This window comes from Callorhinus ursinus, unplaced genomic scaffold (genome assembly GCF_003265705.2).
Source record: "Callorhinus ursinus isolate GAN/ISIS: 27379988/994484 unplaced genomic scaffold, GSC_fseal_2.0 scaffold13, whole genome shotgun sequence".
Classification (NCBI taxonomy): Eukaryota; Metazoa; Chordata; class Mammalia; order Carnivora; family Otariidae; genus Callorhinus; species Callorhinus ursinus.
In genome coordinates, this window is record NW_027397075.1 from 23,296,219 (window position 1) to 23,317,521 (window position 21,303).

Consider the following 21,303-nt stretch of genomic DNA (forward strand, 5'->3'; position numbering starts at 1 on the left):
TGTAATATTGGTTTCAAGAGTAGAAGTTAGTGACTCATCGCTTACATATAACACCCAGTGCTCATCACAAGTGCCCTCCTTACTACCGTTACCCATTTACCCATACCCACCCATACCCTGCCCACTTCCCCTATAGTTAAAAGTCTCTTATGGTTTGCTTCCCTCTCTTTTTTTCCCCTTCCTCTATGTTCAACTGTTTTGTTTCTTAAATTCCACATATGAGTGAAATCATATGGTATTTGTCTTTGACTGACTTATTTCGCTTAGCATAATACACTGTAGCTCCATACACATCATTGCAAATGGCAAGATTTCATTCTTTTTGATGGCTGAGTAATATTCCATTGTGTATGTGTGTGTGTGTGTGTGTGTGTGTGTGTGTGTGTATATATACCACATCTTCTTTATCCATTAATCAGTCGATGGATGTTTGGGCTCTTTCCACAATTTGGCTGTTGATAATTCTGCTATAAACATCTGAGTGCATGTATTCCTTCAAATCTGTATTTTGTATCTTTTGGGTAAATATCTAGTAGTGCAATTGCTGGGTCATAGGGTAGTTCTATTTCTAACTTTTTGAGGAACCTTCATACTGTTTGCCAGAGTGGCTACACCAGTTTGCATTCCCACCAACAGGGTAAGAGGGTTCCCCTTTCTCCCCATCCTCACCAACATCTGTTTCCTATGTTGTTAATTTTAGCCATTCTGACTGGTGTGAGGTTGTATTTCATTGTTGCTTTGATTTGTATTTCCCTGATGATGAGTGATGTTGGACATCTCTTCATATGCCTTTTAGACACCTGTCTGTCTTCTTTGGAAAAGTGTCTATTCATGTCTTCTGTCCATTTCTTAACTGGATTATTTATTTTTGGGTGTTGAGTTTGATAAATTCTTTATAGATTTTGGATACTAATCTTTTATTGGATATGTCATTTGGAGATATCTTCCCCCATTCTGTAGGCTGCCTTTTAGTTTTGTTGACTGTTTCCCTTGCTGTGCAGAAGCTTTTTATCTTGATGAAGTCCCAGTAGTTCATTTTTGCTTTTGTTTCCCTTGCCTCCGGTGACGTGTCTAGGAAGAAGTTGCTGAGACTGAGGCCAAAGAGGTTGCTGCCTGTGTTCTTCTCTAGGATTTTGATGGTTTCCTGTCTCAAATTTAGGTCTTTCATCCATTTTGAATTTATTTTTGTGGATGGTGTAAGAAAGTGGTCCAGTTTCAGTCTTCTGCATTTTGCTGACCATTTTTCACAACACCATTTGTTGAAGAGACTCTTTTTTTCCATTGATATTCTTTTCTGCTTTGTTGAAGATTAGTTGACCATACAGTTGTGAGTCCATTTCTGGTTTTATATTCTGTTCCATTGATCTATGTGTCTCTTTTTATGCCAGTACCATACTGTCCTGATGACTACAGCTTTGTAATACAGTTTGAAGTCTGGAATTGTGATGTCTCCAGCTTTTCTTTTCTTTTTCAGAATTGCTCTGGCTATTTGGGGTCTCTTGTGGTTCCATACAAATTTTGGGATTGTTTGTTCTAGCTCTGTGAAAAAGGCTATTGGGGGGTACCTGGGTGGCTCAGTCAGTTAAGCATCTGCCTTCAGCTCAGGTCATTATCTCAGGGTCCTGAGATCGAACCCTGCATCAGTCTCCCTGCTCAGTGGGGAGCCTGCTTCTCCCTCTCCCTCTGCAGCTCCCCCTGCTTTTGCTCTCCCCCACCAACCAAATAAATATATATATATTTTTTTTTTAAAAGAACCACTTAAAAAAAGAAAAAGAATAATTCTGTTGGTATTTTGATAGGGATTGCATGAAATGTGTAGATTGCTTTGGGAAGTTTAAACATTTTCATAATATTGGTTCTTCAATCCATGAACATGGAATATTTTCCCATTTCTTTGTGTCCTCTTTAATTTCTTTCATAGGTATTCTGTAGTTTTCAGAGTACAGATCTTTCAACTCTTTGGCTAGGTTTATTTCTAGGTATCTTAAATAGTCTTACTGTAATTGTAAATGGAATTGATTCCTTGATTTCTTTTTCTGCTGCTTCATTTTTGGTGTACAGAAATGCAACAGATTTCTGCACATTGATTTTATATCCTGCGACTTCGCTGAATTCATGTATTAGTTCTAGCAGTTTTTTTGTGGAATCTTTCAAGTTTTCTATATAGAGTATCATGTTGTCTGCAAATAGTGAAAATTTGGGTCCTTCCTTGCTGATTTGGGTGCCTTTTATTTCTTTTTGTTGTCTGATTGCTGAGGCTAAGATTTCCAGTACTACATTAAATAGTAATGGTGAATGTGGACATCCCTGTCTTGTTACTGACTAGAGGAAAAGCTCTCAATTTTTCCCCATTGAGGATGATATTAGCAGTGGGTCTTTCACATATGGCCTTTATGATGTTGAAATATGTTCCATCTATACCTCTTTTTTGAGGGTTTTTATCAAGAATGGAAGCTGTACTCTGTCAAATGCTTTTTTGCATCTATTAAGAGGACCATATAGTTCTTCCCTTTTTTTAATTAATATGGTGTTTCATGTTGATTGATTTGCAAATATTGATCCACCCCTGCAGCCTGAAATAAATCCCACTTGATCATGGTGAATAATTCTTTTAATGTATCATTGGATTCTATTTGCTAGTATCTTGTTGAGAATTTTTGCATCCATGTTCATGAGCGTTATTGGCCTATAAGTCTCCTTTTTAGTGGAATCTTTGTCTGGTTTTGGAATCAAGGTAATGCTGGCCTCATAAAATGGATTTGGAAGTTTTCTTTCCATTTCTATTTTTTGGAACAGTTTGAGAAGAATAGGCATTAACTTTTCTTTAAATGTTTGGTAGAATTCCCCTGGGAGGCCATCTGGCCCTGGACTTTTGTCTTTTGGGAGATTTTTGATTACTGATTCAATTTCTTTACTGGTTACGGGTCTGTTCAAATTTTTCTTTCTTCCTGCCTCAGTTTTGGCAGTTTGTATATTTCTGGGAATTTATCCGTTTGTTCCAGGTTGTTCAGTTTGTTGGCATATATTTTTCATAATCTCTTATAATTGTTTGTATTTGAAGATATCAGGCCTCCTATGGACTGGGATCATAACCCTAATCTAGAGTATGAGATTCCATTGCTCAGCCTGAAAGGCAGGGCAGCCATTCTGAGATGCTTTTGTGGGAAGAAGCTGTGTTTACTGTTAAAGAATTAGACTCTCCTCTGCAAAGCAAGCACTGATGAAATCCCTGATTGATGTCTTGCAGTACAAGGTAGGCTACTTAGACCATATAGAAAATGATAGTGCAGCTCTTCAATCTGGGACCCACGTCACAGCAGATTGGGGGTCCTTTACACTTAGGCAGACAACACAGTCGACCACCCAGTGGCATCCTGAGATGTGTATGCCAAATTAATTCCATTCTGTCGGCTCAGAAACAGCCCAAGATTTCCACTGCCTGCAGACTCAGGGAAAGGCCTGAATGTGCTCAGTAGGAGAGATTGGATGATCAGGCAGCTCTGAACATTGACTTCAAGAGAGAGCATCAGTAAAAAAGAGAGAGAGAGAACAGAATGACTGATGTGTATGCAAAGTGCCTTTGAATTATAAGGTCATATGCAAACAGATGTTGGTTACTGCTGCCCAGTCTGTGGAACCTTGGTGAGGAAGTAGAACCCAGGCCAGCCTCTCTGATGAATGGAGAAATTGAAGGTGTGTTGCTCTAAGGAAAGCAAGAAGAAACATGAAAAGCATGCTTACTCTTCTCTTCCCGGTTCCATGATCTTTTAATAATTTATCTTGTGGTTTAGGCATCTGGAAGATGGTGTGTCTTGCTTTTGAGGGATTGATAAGTATGTTGTGGTAGGGAGCATGAAGGACTGAAGAGCAGTTGCTATTAATGAGCTGAGCGAAAACCCCTCGGCTCCCTCTCAGCCTGAGACCATGGTCAACAGTACTGTCCGTGCAAGGGGGTGACTGCTGTGTGGCTCAGCATGGTGCTTTGTGCAGATGTTCTTGTACTCTGCCCACCCCACAAAACAGTGTTCTTACAGCATCCTACCCTGTATGGAGATAGCTGTGCCCTGTGCATGGCTTGGGATGAGCTTCTACCTGAATCTTTGAAGAAGGGGGTTGATAAATTAATGGTGAGGAGAAGGAGAATGTTGGGACATTTAGAGCAGTAGGCAACATTTTTCCTAAATGCTGTTAATGAGATAAGATTTGAGTTCCGTTAAAAGGTCCGCTAAAATGTTGAACTCCCACCCCTCCCCCTTCTACTACTAGTGACCTCCCTTGTCTGTATTATAAAATTGCATTTCTTTATCTGTTGCCTTGGGGCATTATCATGTGTGCTTTTGTGGACCCTTTGCAGTCAGGACAGGTAGATTTTCTGTGGGAAGAGCCCGCACAAGTTTGGAAGTGGTTGGGAGTGGGAGCAGAAGACCCGGAGGACATTGGGACTCAAAGAGTGCTGGCAGATTTGCAGCAGAGCAGGAACAGTGACAGGCTTGGAAGGCACTGAAGAGATAAGGGACCAAAGGAGGTCCAAAAAAGAGAGAGACAAAGAAGGATGGAGATGAGCGATTGGGGGGAGGGGCAGGAAGAAGAGCCACAAGGGAATTAGGACCCAGGTCAGAAGGAAAGGGGCCGTCTGGGTGGGGTTCAGTCATGGTGGTTCAAGAGAGGCTTCTGTTCTTCATATGTCTTCCCGTGTAAGTAAGGACTTTGAACACATTAGTGCTGACTCATTAAGTAGTGAGCCTTTGCTAGCAGAAAGTGACCAAGCAGAAGAGGATGTTGTAGGTCAGAGGTGCTGAGGGGAGATCCTTGGACTGAGTGGCTGGTTGGGTTTAGATGGCTTTAAGTTCCTTCCCGCTCCCAGTGTAAGCTTCCCTAGCCACACCTTTTATAAATGTGTGTGTCTGCACGTGCATGTGTGCGCACGTGCATATGTATGCATGTGTGTGCAAGTGTGTTTGTGTGAATGCATGGGGTGTGTGTGTGTGTGTGTGTGTGTGTGTGTTCCTTTTTCAAATAAGAGGGAAATGAAACACTGGCAATACCAAAAATAAATTTTGTCCCTCTTATACCCAAAGTCAATCCTGACTTTTCTTTGCTTAGATTGTTGGGAGTGCCTGGGTGGCTCAGTCGTTAAGCGTCTGCCTTCGGCTGAGGTCATGATCCCTGTATCCTAGGATCGAGCCCTGCATTGGGCTCCCTGCTCGGTGGGAAGTCTGCTTCTCCCTCCCCCTGCTGTTGTGCTCTCACTTGCTCTCTCCCTTTCAAATAAATAAATAACATCTTTAAAAATAAATTAAAAAAATATAGATTGTTGAGTTTTGTCTGCCATGTTTTTTCCCCTAACTGGATGAAGTATCATCCTTTACAGTGATCAGGAAACAAATAATTTAGACAAGAAAGATAAAACAATCTTAACCAGTGATCTTCAGAATAAATCTCCTACCACAGTAAATTGGGAGGGCTTGGATTTATTTTGATAGATTGAAAGATTGAAACTTTTTTCAGCTTATTAAAAGCAGAGGGTAGAATACAAGTCACCAAAATAGCCCTCAGCTTATCAAAGACCAACTGACAATTGGTTGTCATTTTTTGTTCACCTTTATCTGTAATGGAGGCAAACAGAGAGAGTGAAAATACAACGTTTCTACTGGTACATGTTGGCTACTCCATATTGACTATGACAGTGTGTTCTTGTTCACTCACTACTATTCAGAACAACTCATTTTGCTTTATGGTGAGTACAGAGGAAATCCCTGCTTCCATATTCTAAGGAATTAGTTGTGCTGCAAGGCAGGGAATATGGAGACACCAGGATCAGCCTGCTCCAATGGAGCTGTCCTGCTCTAATGGAGTGGTCACCATCCCAGCCCCTCCTCGATCTCTGTACCATCGGAACATCATGCGTCACACTGTGTTGTCCTTTCCGTCCATCCTCTGCAACACACACCCACAGCCCTCAGATGTGAGGTCCTTAAGGGCAGAGACCTCCTTAAGAGCCTAGTTTCTGAATCACCAGTGTTAGGATAGCATATAACACGTTAGATGTTCCCTACCTATTTTTAAACTGAATTAAACACATTTTGCTTCTCTTGTCTAATGTCACCAGTAACTGCAGGCAGGAGGAAAGGGACAGAAGAGGTTTGCTGCCTTCTTGGGGGCCTCCTACCCCTCTCCCTGCCCCCTAGTCTGGTGTGTGAGGTATGCCTGCCCTCAAATCACAGTCCGAGAAAGCCTTATTTTTGTCATTTGTCTTTTGCAAACTCTATTGTTCTTTTTGTTTGCTGGTCTGTCATTCTATCAGCCATATGCTGGCAGAGAAAAGAGGGCACACTGGGTCATCTCATCTTACTCCCAGCATTTTCTTACCTGAAAAATGATACAATGAGGGGTTGAACTAGAGGGCTTCTGGGTATTCTCTATGTTCAGATATTCTCCAGAATTGTCCAGTTATCCTCTGCAATTTGTGAAACTTGGGTTTATATCTATTCTTTGCTTAATAATACGGAGGACTTCAAGTAAATATAGACTACCCAAGGGCAGTGGCTGATGATGCTCAGTTGTGTCTTAGGAAAGCTAAGGATAAATAACTTGCTTTGAGTGGACATAGTCCAAGAATGGACAACTTTCTTCCTCATTACTGCAAGAGATGATTTGGATGAGGGATCATATGGAATATCTAAATAATACAGAAAAATATAGAGTAAACCATGAACAACTTAAACACTGCAATGCATCCAACCTCACAAAACCTCTCCCCCTGACAGACCACGACTGCCAAGAGTTTTGGTTGAGTCTCTTGAGTCTTTCCACTCATTTCCAGACCTATAGTGGCTACAGTATTCTGCAGAGTGACTCTTTTTGACTCTCTCAATTCCTCTGTTTATGGATAGTTAGATAATTTTTCCTAGATTTTTTCCCCACAATGACATAGCAGTCTTATATCTTAGTGCACATAAGTAAACATTTCCATAAAATTGAGTATTGGAAGTGAAATTGAGGAGCCAAAGGATATGCACATTTAAAATTCTGATAAAGATCATGATAAAAACTGCCAAATTGCCATCCAGGCAAGCTCTGCCAGATTTTGCTCAAACACTCATTTCCCCAGTCCTTGCCAAGTAGAGTTATAAATCTTTTGAATTGTTGCCAAACGTAGGTACAAAACAAATGTACTTATTTGGAAAATATGTATTTTTAACTATTAAAGTTTTTTCTTTCTCTATTTCTTTGATTATTTAGAGTCCTGTGTTCTCACTTTTCTTTCATTTAGGAACAGGGATCTGAGAGATACTGGTTTTATAGATTGGTTCTCTGTTTCTCTTGGGTTTTCTCCAATAGGTGTTAGGATTTTGTTCTTTTGCGTTGCATTGTGGGAGAGTCCTTTGACTTAATTAGGTGTGTGAATTTGCTCTTCACCTGTGTCTCTTTTGATATTCAGCCCATCTGCTGAGGTTATCATTTTCAAGATCTCTTTGCTCATCTTTCTTAGCAATCTCCCCTGATGTTTCATGGGTGCAATTTGTCCCCTCATATTCTTGAAAACTTGGGTTATTCTTACTTTTAAAGGCTCTGCTGTGTCATTTGGTTGCTTTATTTTCTCCAGAATTTATTGTCTTGGTTGCGTTAAGTACCTCTTTCATGGTTTTGTTTTTCCTCAAACTCTTGGAGACATTAATTTCCTGTCCACTTCTATACTTGGCAGTTCCTATTTGCATGTCTATGGGTGATGGTTGAGCACAGTGGTTTATCCCCAGGTTTTATAGGAGGGGTTCATATGCTGCCCAGCAGCATGGCCTGCATGTACTGGTAGTTTCTTCCTGGAGATCCTTAGCTCTCTGAAGAAATTGCCCTATTCATGGCTCCTCTTGTGCGTGACATTTCTGTTATGTGGTGCTCAGCACAAGAGGGAAGAAGAAAGCAGTAGTGGGAAGGGTTGATTGGCCAGCCTACTCTGAAACATAACACAACTAATCACTGTCAGTCATTCCAGAGTTTCTTCTAGTTCTTTCTGTCTTACCTCTATACTTGGAGCTCTCCTTTATAGCAGTTTGTGTTTTCCTATGTGTCTCTTGGGTTTCATCTCCTTGATTTATCTAATTTACGCTAAATCTTTACAATTGCTTGTCCATTGGTGCTCCGGTTTATTTGTCAAGCAATATTATAGAATTATTATTATTATTATTATTATTATAAGATATCTGTTTATCATCTCTAAGAATTTATGTAAGATTGGAAGCAGTTTCCTGTGTTCAGTTGATTCAGACTTGAGTTTTCTCTGTCCTGCTATTTTGGAAAAGATGTTATCTGTTCTGCATGTTATCCTCTTCATTAGGCTAATTTTGTCTTACAGTACTTAATATAGTACTTAATTTTTTGCATGTTTTTTACTCACAAATAAATGTTCTTCCATGATGGGAATCAGTGGAAATGCTTCTAAGTAGGAAATAAATAATAAAGGCTGTAAAACACAGAAATCATCATTTTGATTTTATAGCCCTTGCCATTTTTTGCCTTTATTCACTTATTCATCACTCATTAAGCACATATTTATTGAACATGTTTGCCAGGCATTATGGTTTTTTTTTTAAGATTTATTTATTTATTTATTTTAAAGATTTATTTATTTGAGAGAAAGAGAGAGAGCGCACTCATGCCCACACGAGAAGAGAGAGGAGCAGAGGGAGAGGGAGAGAGAGAATCCTCAAGCACATTCCCTGCTGAGCTTGGAGCCCATTGCAGGGCTTGATCCCAGGACCTTGAAATCATAACCTGAGCTGAAACTAAGAGTCGGATGCTCAAGGGACTGAGCCACCCAGGGACCTCTGTATTTTTTTTTTTTAAGATGCCAGGCATTATGGATCTAGACAAGATCCTAGAATTCAAGGAGCTCAGTTTAGTGAAAGAGACCAAAAGGTAGAAAACTAACAAAGGCATGGTCAAACAATAAATTTGCATGTCTTTAAAAGGAAAAGAACAACCTAGGTTGTTAAAGAAATAATTTACCATTATTGATCTGGTAAAAATAGCGAGAATTTCCTCAAATAGGAACATCTTCAAGTGCCGTTGGGAGAACTCTAGTAGGCATGAAAAAACTAAGCAGACTGTGGAGCTGATGATTCATCTTTCAGTTAAAGACAAGTTGAGGTAATAGAGATCTTTTGCAGTTTTTATAAGTAATTTGAGGAAGAAAATGGATAAATTTTGTTCCTTGTTGAGGTTATGGCCACTGAAGGTCCCTGCACTTTTTTTTTTTTTTTTTTTTTTGCACAGAGTAGGTATTAAATACCTGCTAAATGAATATAGTGTCTTGGTTTCTAGGTAGTGCACTAATAAACAGCAGGACAAAATATTTTTTTAAGTCTCTGGTTTTTGTATCAGGGTAATGTTGACCTCATAGAATGAATTGGGAGGTTTTTCCCTCTTTGTTTTTTTGTGTTATTGTTATTACTATTTCTCAGATGTTTGGTATAATTTATCAATGATGCCATCTAAGCCTTGAGTTTTCTCTGTAGGAAGGTTTTTAACTAAAAATTTATTTTCTTTAATTGATATAAGGATATATTCAGGTTATCTTTCTTCTTGAGTGAACTTTAGTAATTTTTATCTTATAAAAGCATCTATTTTATTTACACTGAATTTCTTGGTATGAATTTATTCATATTATTCCCTTATTCTTTTATTTTTGGTATCATCTGTGGTCATGTCCTATGTCTCATAGAGATATTTGCAATTTGTGTCTTTCTTTTTTTTTATATGTATGGTTAAAAGTTTATCAATTTATTGATATTTTCAAAGAACCAGACTTTGATTTCATTGATTTTTTTGTATTGTTTTCTGTTTTCTCTTTTATTGAGTTCTGCTCTTTATTCATTCCTCTGCCTATTTTGAGTTTAACTTGCTCTTTTCTCTTTCTACATTCTTAAGGTAGAAGTTTAGATCATTTAAGACCTTATTTATTTTCAAATATGAATTTAATGGTCTATATTTCCCTAAAGCATTTCTTTTGCTGCATCTCATGTATTTTCATATATTGTATTTTTATTTTCATTCTGTTTAAAATTCTTCCCTGTCTATTTATTCTATCAATTAATGAGAGAAGTGTCTTGACATCACGGAGTAATTGAAGATTTGTTCATTTCTCTTTACAGTTCTGTTAGCTTTTGTTTTATGCATCTTGAAGCTCTCTTATTAGGTGCATGAAAGTTTATTATTGTTATGTCTTTTTGATGAATTTATCCCTTTATCATTCAGAAGCAACTCTATTATATCTTCAACAAATTTGAATAATTTTTGGCCTTTGTATTTTTCAAATTTTCTTTGTACATTCTCTCCTTTGGAGACTCCAAGAACATGTATATTAGGCTGCTTGAGTTGCCTCATAGCTCATTGATATATTGTTCAATTTTTCTATATTTTTCTCTGTGTTTTCATAGAGTTCATTAAACTGTTTTTATGTTGTGTTTAATATGCTCTTAATCCTATCCAGTGGATTTCCCATCCCCAGAATTTTGATGTGCACCCTTTGTTATAACTTCTTTATGTCTCTTTAACATACTTATTTTCTTGAACATATGAAATATAGTAATATTTGTTTTAATATCTGTGTCTACTAACTCAATCACCCCTCAACTCCTTTCTGAGTTGATTTCAGTTGACTGAGTTTTCTCCTCAATTGGGGTTGTAGTTTTCTGTTTCTTTGCATGTTTGGAAATTTTTTACTGAATGCTGGACATTGTGGTTTTGATTTTGCTATGTGGTAGATATCATATATTTAAAAAAATATTCTTGAGGTTTGCTCTTAGATATAGTTACTTGTGAAAGTTTGGGTTTTCAAGGCTTGCTTTTATGCTTTCTTAGGTGGGAGAGCAGCCTTGAATCTAGGGCTAATTTTTTCCATTTCCATTTCCATTTTCTTTCTTTTCTTTTTTTTTTAAAGGTTTATTTATTTATGTATTTGACAGAGAGACAGCGCGAGAGAGAACACAAGCAGGGGGAGTGGGAGAGGGAGAAGCAGGCTCCCCGCTGAGCAGGGAGCCCGACGCGAGGCCCTATTCCAGGACCCTGGGATCATGACCCGAGCCGAAGGCAGACGCTCAACAACTGAGCCACCCAGGCGCCCCCCATTTCCATTTTCTAGATACAGTATCCTTCTAATTACTTGATGCCCCATGTATTGAGATTTTACCACTCTGGATAGTGGGAACACCAACTCTTCTTGGTCCTGTGTGTTTGGTTAGGGATTGTTTCACCTGCTCCTTTCAGGTGGTTCTTTTTCCAGACCTCAGGTAATTTCCTTATATACATATACTTATCAGTATTTAACTGAGGACTCAGGAGACTCTCTGAAGATCTCCACAACTCTCTCCCTATAACGGTCTCCTCTCTCTACTACTCTGTCCTGTCAACTCTAATTGACCTGGCCTTTCTAAAATCCCCACTTTGTCTTCTCAACTTAGACTGGTAGACTTAGATTCATAGACTCTTCCAGAGAAACTCATTCAATGTGGATCTGGTACTCAGCAAGTACTCTAAGCTGGTGATATACTCTTGAGTTATCAGTATATATAGCCAGTGAAGAGTTGGGAGTAAATTAGAGTCCCGCAGGGAGAGGGTACAGAACAAGAAGAGAAAAATTATAAAATAGAACCCCAGGGAACATCAAAATGTATGTGGAAAGTGAAGTGATAATTCTTGTAAAAGGATTTTCAAAGCAAAGCCCTTAAGTAATTTATAGTCTAGATTTTCTACGATGGTTCCAGAATGTGGTCATTATTCAGGAGATTGATAAGCCATCAGCTAAGATTCCTATGAATCTTCTGGGTGACCTATTTTTTTCTGGGAACATGTCTAGGAACTCAAGCTAGGAACACATTTAGAATCATAGGAAAGTTCTAAAGGTCCAAGAATGCCCTGTCTCCACAGCTTATAGCCAAATGTTCAACATTCATTTCTACATTAATGGGCCACATAGGAATTGGTTAACTAAAAACTAATAATAAAACTAATAAAATAATCATAGCAAAAATTAAGTAGAAAATGAAGTCAAGAAAAGAAAACCAGAAAAGGAAAAATTTTGGATCTATAGAACAGATCTAGAGATTTCAGATTCAGAGACCTAAATTAAATCTCTGGGCTGTCTCCAACTGGCTGGGTCACACTGGACAGTAACCCAATGTCTTTGAGTTCTAATTTTGACATCTTTCGCATGGAGAATGATTGTACTAGAACTTCCAGCTCTGTAGGTATTAAAATCTGCACACATAAAAATGGTTATGTTTAAGACTTCACCATGATTTTGTTTAAAAAAATTGTCATGGTAAGTAAATGAAAAAATAATATGAGCAATTTTAATTTATGGTTAATTTTTGCAAATATATATTTTACCCCTAGGTACATGGGTGTAAATTCCTTTTAAGAGTTTATTGAATGCTATAAAAGCCCAAGTTGGAATTGATAGTACTTCCAAGTTTCCAATTTAATACTCTTTAACCATTTAGAGGTCATACATCTCTTTTTCTGTATTAAGGTGAAATGTATTTGATAAGATATGATATTTAAATATTTTTGGTGTTAGCGTAATTAGATTTATTTCTTGACCAAGCAAGCAATTCTTTTCAAAACTGTTTCAGTGCAAACTCCAGTGAAAAGTACAGACTGATGCTGGATAATGGCATTTCGAATTTTGTTTTCTTTTAATTGGTTGAGCTCATTAGTGGAGTTGAGGTTGTAATCATGTTAATGGGTTCTCCTTAAAACTTTGCATACTTTGATTCTATTCAATAAAAACAGAAGAGTGTGTTTCAAATTAATTCCTAAATGATCTGAAAAGATCTGTTAAGGATTTGAAAATGAATAAATGTCTTGGTAACCTGGAGACTGGTCTCATTTGTGAGGCTGTCATTTGAACAGAATTGTTCATTTTTGATGAGGTGTAAAAGAAAATAGTGGTCTGACCTTATATTGTTCTAGTACATTCTTTCAAGGAGACATTTAAGAATGAATATCAGAGTCTGAATTTCCCTTCTTTGATGAATTAAAATGAAAATAACTAGGTCAGTTGTTCGTATTAATAGAATAAGATAATATAGAATTAAATGAATAGAAATTAATAGAAATTTGTGAGGGTTATTACATCAAAGTACTTCCAGTAGCACGCAAATTAATGAGAGCTCTTATTGACTTTTTCATCATAAAATTCAGAATAAAGGGAAACAGATCAATATTGTTGTAGATGCAGCATTTAGTATTAACTTCATTAGGATTTATTCTTTGAGTACCCACAAATGTACCTGACACGATATATTTATGCTACACTCTTCAGGATTCTTTTTGAAATAATGTTTAATTATATCATCCTGGGTTAGAGTCTCTCTGGACTCGATTAATGTGTCATGATGGAATTGCTTTAAACCCCTCTAAAAGCTTTTTGTTTGTTTGTTTCTGTTTATAATTTATATGGAAATAGAGTGAAATGACGGAAATGTTTAATTATTTTTTGTGTTGTTAAATGAGTGGCTTTTTTTTTTAAAAAAGTTCTTGAAATAAAGGAGACAGTGACATATCCATGCAATGGAATGCGATGCAACAATTTAAGACTATGCTTTAGAAGAATATTTAATGACCTTAAGGCATAATCAAATGCAAAAAGCAGAATGCAAAACTGTATATAGCGTGATACCAGTATCTTTAGATTGTTAGATCAGTAGACATAGTATATAGGAAAGAATGAGAACAAAATGCCCTAATGGCAGTTTTATCTGAGTGGGACTGGGAGTGATTTATTTCCTTTTTTGTATTATGTGTGGTTTTTTTCAAAATAGTTAATAACAAACGGTTTCTGATTATACAAGCAATGAATATTAGTAAAATAAATAGAAAGTAAAGGGCAGGAGAAAACTCATTCAAAATTTGAAAAAATATTTAAAATTATTTATTTCTAAGACCCCACATTGGATGTATTTATCCTGATCCCTTTATTGTTTGAAAAGGAACTAAGGGAGGGGCGCCAGGGTGGCTTGGTCAGTTGAGCTTCTGACTCTTGATTGCAGCTCTGGTCATGATCTCAGAGTCCTGGGATTGAGCCCCTTGTTGGGCTCTGTCCTCAGTGGGTAGTCTGCTAGAGATTCTCTCTCCCTCTTCCTCTTCACCTCCCTGCCACTTGTGCACGCTCTCTCTCTCTCAAATAAATAAATAAATTTTAAAAAAAGAAAGAAAATGAACTAAAGGAGGTGCGTTTGAAGGATGGACATGTATTAAGCAGGACTTTGGGGCCCTCAGTTGGTTGAGCATCTGACTCTTGATTTCTGCTTGGGCCATTGTCTCAGGGTCCTGGGATCAAGCCCTGTGTCAGGCTCCATGCTCAGTGCTGAGTCTGCTTGAGATTTTCTCTCCTCTTTCCCCACTCTCTCTAAATAAATAAATAAATAAAATCTTAAAAAAAACAAAGCAAAACAGGACTTAGTATGGGTGATAGTTTGATATCTCGGAGTCTGACCCCTGGATCAAAAGCATCAGTGTCCCCTGGGAGCTTGTTAGGAATGCACATTCTTGGCCCCACCCCAGACCAATTCAAGCATTCAACCAAAACGTTTGGAAATGGGGTCCCACAACATGTGTTTTCACAAGCCCTCTGGGTGATTTCGATGCAGGCTGAAGTTTGAGGAATGCTGCTTTAGTGTTTTGAGGTCAGAGATGGCTAGAAAAATTTCTCAAAAATTTTATCCTAGGGACGCCTGTGGGCTTAGTCAGTTAAGCATCTGCCTTCGGCTCAGGTCATGATCTCAGGGTCCTGCGATCGAGCCCTGCATCAGGCTCCCTGGGAGCCTACTTCTCTCTCTGCCTGCTGTTCCCCCTGCTTGTGCTCTCTCTCTGTCAAATAAATAAATAAATAAAATCTTTAAAATGATTTTTAGCCCAGATAATTTTCGTCTCATATTTACCTTCTCTCTTTCTCATGTCTTCCTCTCCTTCTCTACCTCTGTCTCTCTATCACTCTGCTTCTCTCTTACACATATAGTTTTTGTGGTCTGTTTTCCTTTTACTCTTTTATATTTTAGAAAGGGAGAGAGAGAGGGTGGGGGAGGGGCAGAGAAAGAGAAAGAGAGAGAGAGGGAATCTCAAGCAGACTCCAGGCCCAGTGCAGAGCCCGACACAGGGCTTGATCTCACCACCCTGAGATCATGACCTGAGCTGAAATCAAGAGTCAGATGCTTAACTGACTGAGCCCCCCTGGTGTCCCCGTATGTTTTTTTATCTACTCATATCTTTACCTTGTTTCCCCAAAATATTTGAGGCAGCTCCCAGAGGTTCATATACAACAGCAGATGCTCATCCCATGCTGTCTGTTCAGATACTGTTTTAAGAACTTTACATATAGTATCTCATTTAACTTAATCATCAGTCACAATGCTATGAGGCAGTTATTATTATTTCATGATTATCCTCTCCATCTGACCGACAAGGAATCTGAAGCTCAAAGGCTAAATAACTTGCCCAAGGGCATACAACCACTAAGTGAAAGAATCCAAGCAATCTGGTCCCAAAGTCCGTGCCCTCAACCAGGTTCCTATGCTGCTTCTGAAAAATAAAATTAATGAGGAACTAGGGATGAATGGGAAATAAAGGGGCAGGATGAATGCACAGTCTTTCCTGCAGAGGTTGATATAGTCGGTAAACACGGCGCGCCGATTTGCCTCTGGCTCAAGCAGAGAGTGAACGAGGAGAAGCTGCAAGATTCACAATCACCAAAATATGGAAGCAAACTAATTCTCAGGAAGACCACACCTGAGTCTCGAAACACCTTCATGTCACCCTACATGCTCAGAAGTGTGCCCTTGTGATTTTCATTTCATTCATTCACTTTGTTTACACAGTCATTATTTCTTGGGCACCTTCTATCTGTTTGGCCCTGTGCTGGTTGCTTAGGATGGAAAGAATAAAACGTATCCCCTGTTTTAAAGATCCCGGCGGCCTAGGGCAAAGAACAGTGGTTCACAAGTGTCTCACTTGGGCTTTCCCCCACTTCCTTCCTGGGTGTGGAGTAAGAGAAGCGCACAGAGAGAGTCAGCAAGGGACTTGGAACCAACTTCTCTTGGGAGGGGACACCTGAGGGAAGTCAGAAGACACAGCCTCTAGAAGGAAACAAGCATCTGAGCTGATCGTGCCTGGTCACAGAAGCACCTTCATTCCTTGACAACACCTTTCTCTAGAATCTGTAATCTGAGCCTATCCCTGGACAAACTGGACCCTGAGCTTGGGGAGGTTCCTTGGTTCTTTGGAGACGATGTGACTGTGGGGATAAAAGGCAGGGGGTGGTGGGAGAAGCAAAGCCAGCTGGTTTCCACAAAGCTGTGAAGTGTGTGTGTGTGTGTGTGTGTGTGCACGCGCGTGTGCGTGTACACACATATATGCATCTCATCACTAAGGGAATTTCTCCTGGCTGTCTGGTCAATGATCACTTTTTCCCCTCCTGCAAATAATCGCTAAAACCTTCAGAAACACTTTTAAAAATTAAAATTAAAATTTGTTCTTCTTTTCCCCATCCAGATTTATCTAATAAATAGAATGTAGGCAAAAATATTTGTTCTGGGGGCCATGGGTGCTGCCTAGGGACCATGGCCCCATCTTCTGCCCCCTGTGGCCATGAACCCCTGGGGACAGGGATGTCTCAAAATACAACACTTGGCCTTAAAGATAAGGACAAAAGTGACTGGACCTCCAGCCACTGTTTCTAAGTGAAAATCGTATCAAGAGTATGAATGTTGGTTATGACTGTGTTCGATCTTTCGAAATGAACCATGTCAGTTACATGACCCAAGATGCTGGCATCTGATGGATCTAATTTCTGATCAAAGTGTGGAACTCATCCTCATCTGCCAGGGGCATCTCTCCTGAAGCCATCATAGTAAAGGTCTTAGAGCAAGACACGGTGGGAGAAGCAAGAGGATACAGAGTTTGAGTGCATAGACCTTGCATAGAGTTTGGAAGGTGGTAATAATAATGGGAGACAGAGAATAATTATTGAGCCACTCTTGTCATTTTTAATTTGCACTCATGGACCTCATAGTGCTCTTTGTAAGATCTCCAGATCTTCTGGACTGCTTTTGATGAGAAAGAGGGAGAGTGAACTTGTTGAGAAGTCTCGATACAGCGCCTGCATTATTTAGCAGGTTCTAACATACTTAGCGGGAGTCAAAGGCTCTGTTGAGGAATGAGCAAGATTTCCCTCCGAGGACAGCCCTTCGCTGGCAGTGGTGAAAGTAACTTTCCTAAAGGGTTTTGAAAAGCTGTCCAATCCTGAGTTTCCGAAGTGGAAGCTCCTTCTCACTTTTCTTTTCCTTCTTTTTCTTGACAGTCCCAGCAGAAGTGCATCGTGATCTTCGCCCTGGTATGCTGTTTTGCCATTCTCGTGGCGTTGATATTTTCTGCCGTGGACATCATGGGAGAGGATGAAGATGGACTCTCAGAAAAAAATTGTCAAAATAAATGTCGGTAAGAGGTAACAAACAAAACTTCTCTTTTAGGGGGTGGGCAGAAAAGCAAAGAGAGCACTAGACAGTAGGGAGAAAAATATCCCAAGTACACGAGATCCTCCAACCTCCCTGTGGGTTAAGCTGTTACTTTGCAGACCGAGGGAATAAAAGTGAGGGAATAAAGCTCTTACTTTGCCGAGGGAATAAAAATGTGCAATGATTTCATTCAATGACAGTTCTTTACAATTGGGGCATATCCTGTACAGAGGGCTGGTGGACAGAGTGAAATTTTGTGCAGAGACCCCTCTCTATTAATGAGGTTTTGGTTTGTCCCGTGATGAGCCTGCCAAAAATGAGTGCCCCAAATGGACAAAGGACACTGTGCTAGTTGTCACATCAAGTGGAAGTTAAAGAAGCACACATCTCAGGAAAAATTCCAACTTAAGACTCAGGGTGAAATAGATCAGCGTGTCTATAAGAAGACACGTGCGTCCTCTGTCACAATGTCGCACATAGTTTGTTATTAATCTAGAAATAGATTACATTAGATTTACGTATTATGTCTCTTCCGTTACCTTAAGTAATGTCTCCTTGGGGATATTCCTTTTTATTTTTTATTTCTTATTTTTTTTAGGTCGTGGAGAGGGTGTAGGCAAGCACCAAGTCAGGGGGCAGGTCGATAAGAAGTCTATTTTTATTACACGTTGTGGCCAAGCTGAAGTCAGGGCACACAACCACCATAGTTCTTATGAATTAGAGCTTACAATGAATTTTCGTTGTAGTTTTTCCCCGTGGCAAGCTTTAGTCTAAGTGCCCCTCTTTTCCAGCTTAAGATCAACAACAACTTGGTAATGTGTATGTGGGTTTTTATCTTGGAGACTTTGCCTTGAGGGTTGAATGCGTGGCACAAAAACATGTCTGGAAAAGACCACTGAAGTTTGTTTTTCAGCCCATGGTACATTATAGTCTAGTTACCAGAGAACAGTATTAGACAAGGAACAAAGGATACAGAGAGAAAGTAGCATACATTTTAGATTTATTCTAACATGTTTGGAAGGGGTTCCTACGTATATTTACTTCCTAGACTGAATTTGGGAGAAGAATTGTGTTGGGGTTATCAGTAAGGCAATAGAACAATAGCAGATTGCCACCATCTTCCTCCTGAATGCTCCTTCTGCATCAGTACTTTCCGAGAATCCTATGACACGACAGATAGAAACATCCGTGGTCAGGGGGTCCGTGACTCATCTTATTCCGTGGGTTGGCTGTGCCCCTTCTCACCTCACTTCGTGATGAGGTCGGCTGAGTACTTGAAATGGCAGACCCCAGCACCTAGGAAGCCGCTTTATAAAGGTCAAACTGTAACAACTTCTAAGACAAAATACTCAGGACCTTTTAAGACACATTAGCAGGTTCTTTATAGGTTTCAACAACCAAAAAGAGGGAACCTTAGAACTATTCCTATTTTCACTTGAGAGAAGCTGTAATTTCATCCAATTTTGACTTTAAGCTCATACAGCTGGAATCTGGGTCTGCTTATTTCTCCATCTCAATCAATTGTTAAATCCCAGTGACTCAACACTGCTTCTCCCTCGAATCTGGAACACATTCTTCCAGTTACCCACCATTCCCCGCCTGCCTTTCCCCTGGGGAGTCGGCATCACTGCCTGGTTACTGGGCTCCCCCTCCACGCAGCCATGTTTTCTAGAACCTGCATTCCCTCCAGTCTCCGTCTCTTCCCCTGTGCCCTGTGTATGTCCTCTTGCATTCTCAGCCACGCCATAGGCACCGACTGTCCTTCGGCCACCCCTAACCTCATCCCGAAGACCTTTTGCTTTGTCTCCTCTCCCCGGCACACAGGATGAAGGTGGGGTGCTGGCCATTCCTCGTGCCCCGTCCAGCCCCAGTCTCCAGTCAGACAGCCCACTGCCCCTCTCCCGATAGTTCTCATTTTAATTTGATGGAACTTTCTTGCATTGTCCACTCACACCATGTTATGGGCAACATCACCTGCTAATTCTGGGACTCTTTCCCACCCTCTTTTGTCCCTGGCTGACAACCCCCGACCTTCAGTTCCATCCCTTGCCATCCTGCTTAGCAACTACAGTGTACTTCCCAACACCCTGGCCGACTGTTCTGACCACCTCAAGTCAATGAATTTAATGTCCATTGTACTATTGCACTTCCAAGGAAGCCTAATGTGGTGAACCGCCATAGACTTTGAAATCAGCAAGATCTGGATTCAAATCTGCATTATACCACTTACTGACTCTGTAAATTTGGACAAGGTATTCATTTCATCATTTCATTCAATGCCTATTTACAGAGCATGGCAGCACACAAGGATGAGCCACAGAGCAGTTAATAATGGGACAGATTGTAAGGATACAGTAACTATTACATGGAACATACAACCATTGATGTTCTTGGTAAGGCTTCTGCTTAACAGTAGCCTGTGAGTACTGAAGTTTTTGGGGGTAGAGGTCAAAAGTGATAGGCGGAATTTTGACTGACACAGGGTTCAGTGCCCCTAACCCCCACGTTGTTCAAGGGCATGTGTGCATTGCTTTAGTTCATCTTAACTCTACTGAATAGCCGAGATGCCTTTCTAGCCTCTGATAGATTACTACTTGGAATCATATTGCCCACTCAGTGTTTCCTGAACTTCTATGTCTGAAAAAAATTTATCTTCTCTGTGAAAATATCCTATTTGTATTTTTTCTGACATCGTGTTTTATTTTCCCCTTTTTGTTATTTTGCTGCTAAAATACTCTACCAATGGTAGGGCAGTGATGCTCCCGATTGTCGTAATTTTCCACATGAATCTGTGAATTAACAGCTGCTCTTATCTTCCCAAGTGCCTTTTAACTAACCTTATTACACCAGGAGACCAGATCTTTGACCTCAGTAAATGACTTTGACCTATTTCTTTGCCTCCTTGTACCGAATATCAGGGTAGTTTCCATCATTTTTCCGTGTGTTTAATTTGCTGGTTCAGTCTCTATAAATACCAATCTCCATGTCACTTGACTTATTGAAGGGGGTGAAGGGCAAATTTTCTAGTTTCGGCTGGAAAACTGCATCTCAGTGAGCTCGGGGGCATCACTGCATAGTTAAGAACGGCTTCACCTGCCGGTGGAGATCACATCTATCCTGTGGCGTAGCTATTTTATGATTCACTGCTGCCTCCAGTTATCATTTTATACTATTCTTGCGAGAGGTAAGGGCACTGTGTGGTTTCGCACATATCACATCCCCAGGGACTAGTAGGGACACTGGAACTTACGTCCAGGTGTCCTTCGCCTGCGGAGCACCTGCTCACGTGTGCACGGGCTGCCCTTTCAAGTGAGGGGACAGGCCTCCATTTTGTATTTTGTATCTCTCTCAGCTCTCATCCATTGTTGTGGGTCGTTTCTTCCCCGTTTAGTAGAGCACCGTTACACACTTACTGGAAGAGGGTTTCTTTTTAGCACACCTCAGTGATAAATGTCTGTAGATCCAGTCCATACCCTGCTGCTCCTGCATCTCAGGCCCAATGGCTATAAACAATATGGCAGCTAATTTCTGCAAACTATCATTAAACAAGCTACAGAAACATAAAATTTGGGGTGGGTCAGCATCATCTTCTAACCCTGTCGATGGACACTGATCTGTCACAGTAGTTAAGACAGCTGCTCCTGGACCTCCTCACACTTGTCCCTCATCCTCTTTAATCAGCCCCATGTCTGTGAGGCTCCCGTCCTGGTTGGGCTCACTCTTGCTCACATATTTGCGTATCCATTTTAGCTTATTATGCCTCCTTGGCTTAAAGCTTGAGGGAATAGACCAA

At 39.9% G+C, this 21,303-nt stretch overlaps 1 protein-coding gene across 2 annotated transcripts in view; it reads left to right on the forward strand.

The window, feature by feature from the left end:
• The window catches only part of PLD5 (phospholipase D family member 5), a 405,908-nt gene that overhangs the window by 139,800 nt on the left and 244,805 nt on the right, over positions 1-21,303 (forward strand). For both annotated transcript variants that reach the window (XM_025878059.2, XM_073899910.1), the window contains exon 2: positions 17,357-17,493. In XM_025878059.2, the coding sequence (XP_025733844.1) occupies positions 17,357-17,493 (137 nt within the window). The remainder of the gene's footprint in view (positions 1-17,356; positions 17,494-21,303) is intronic.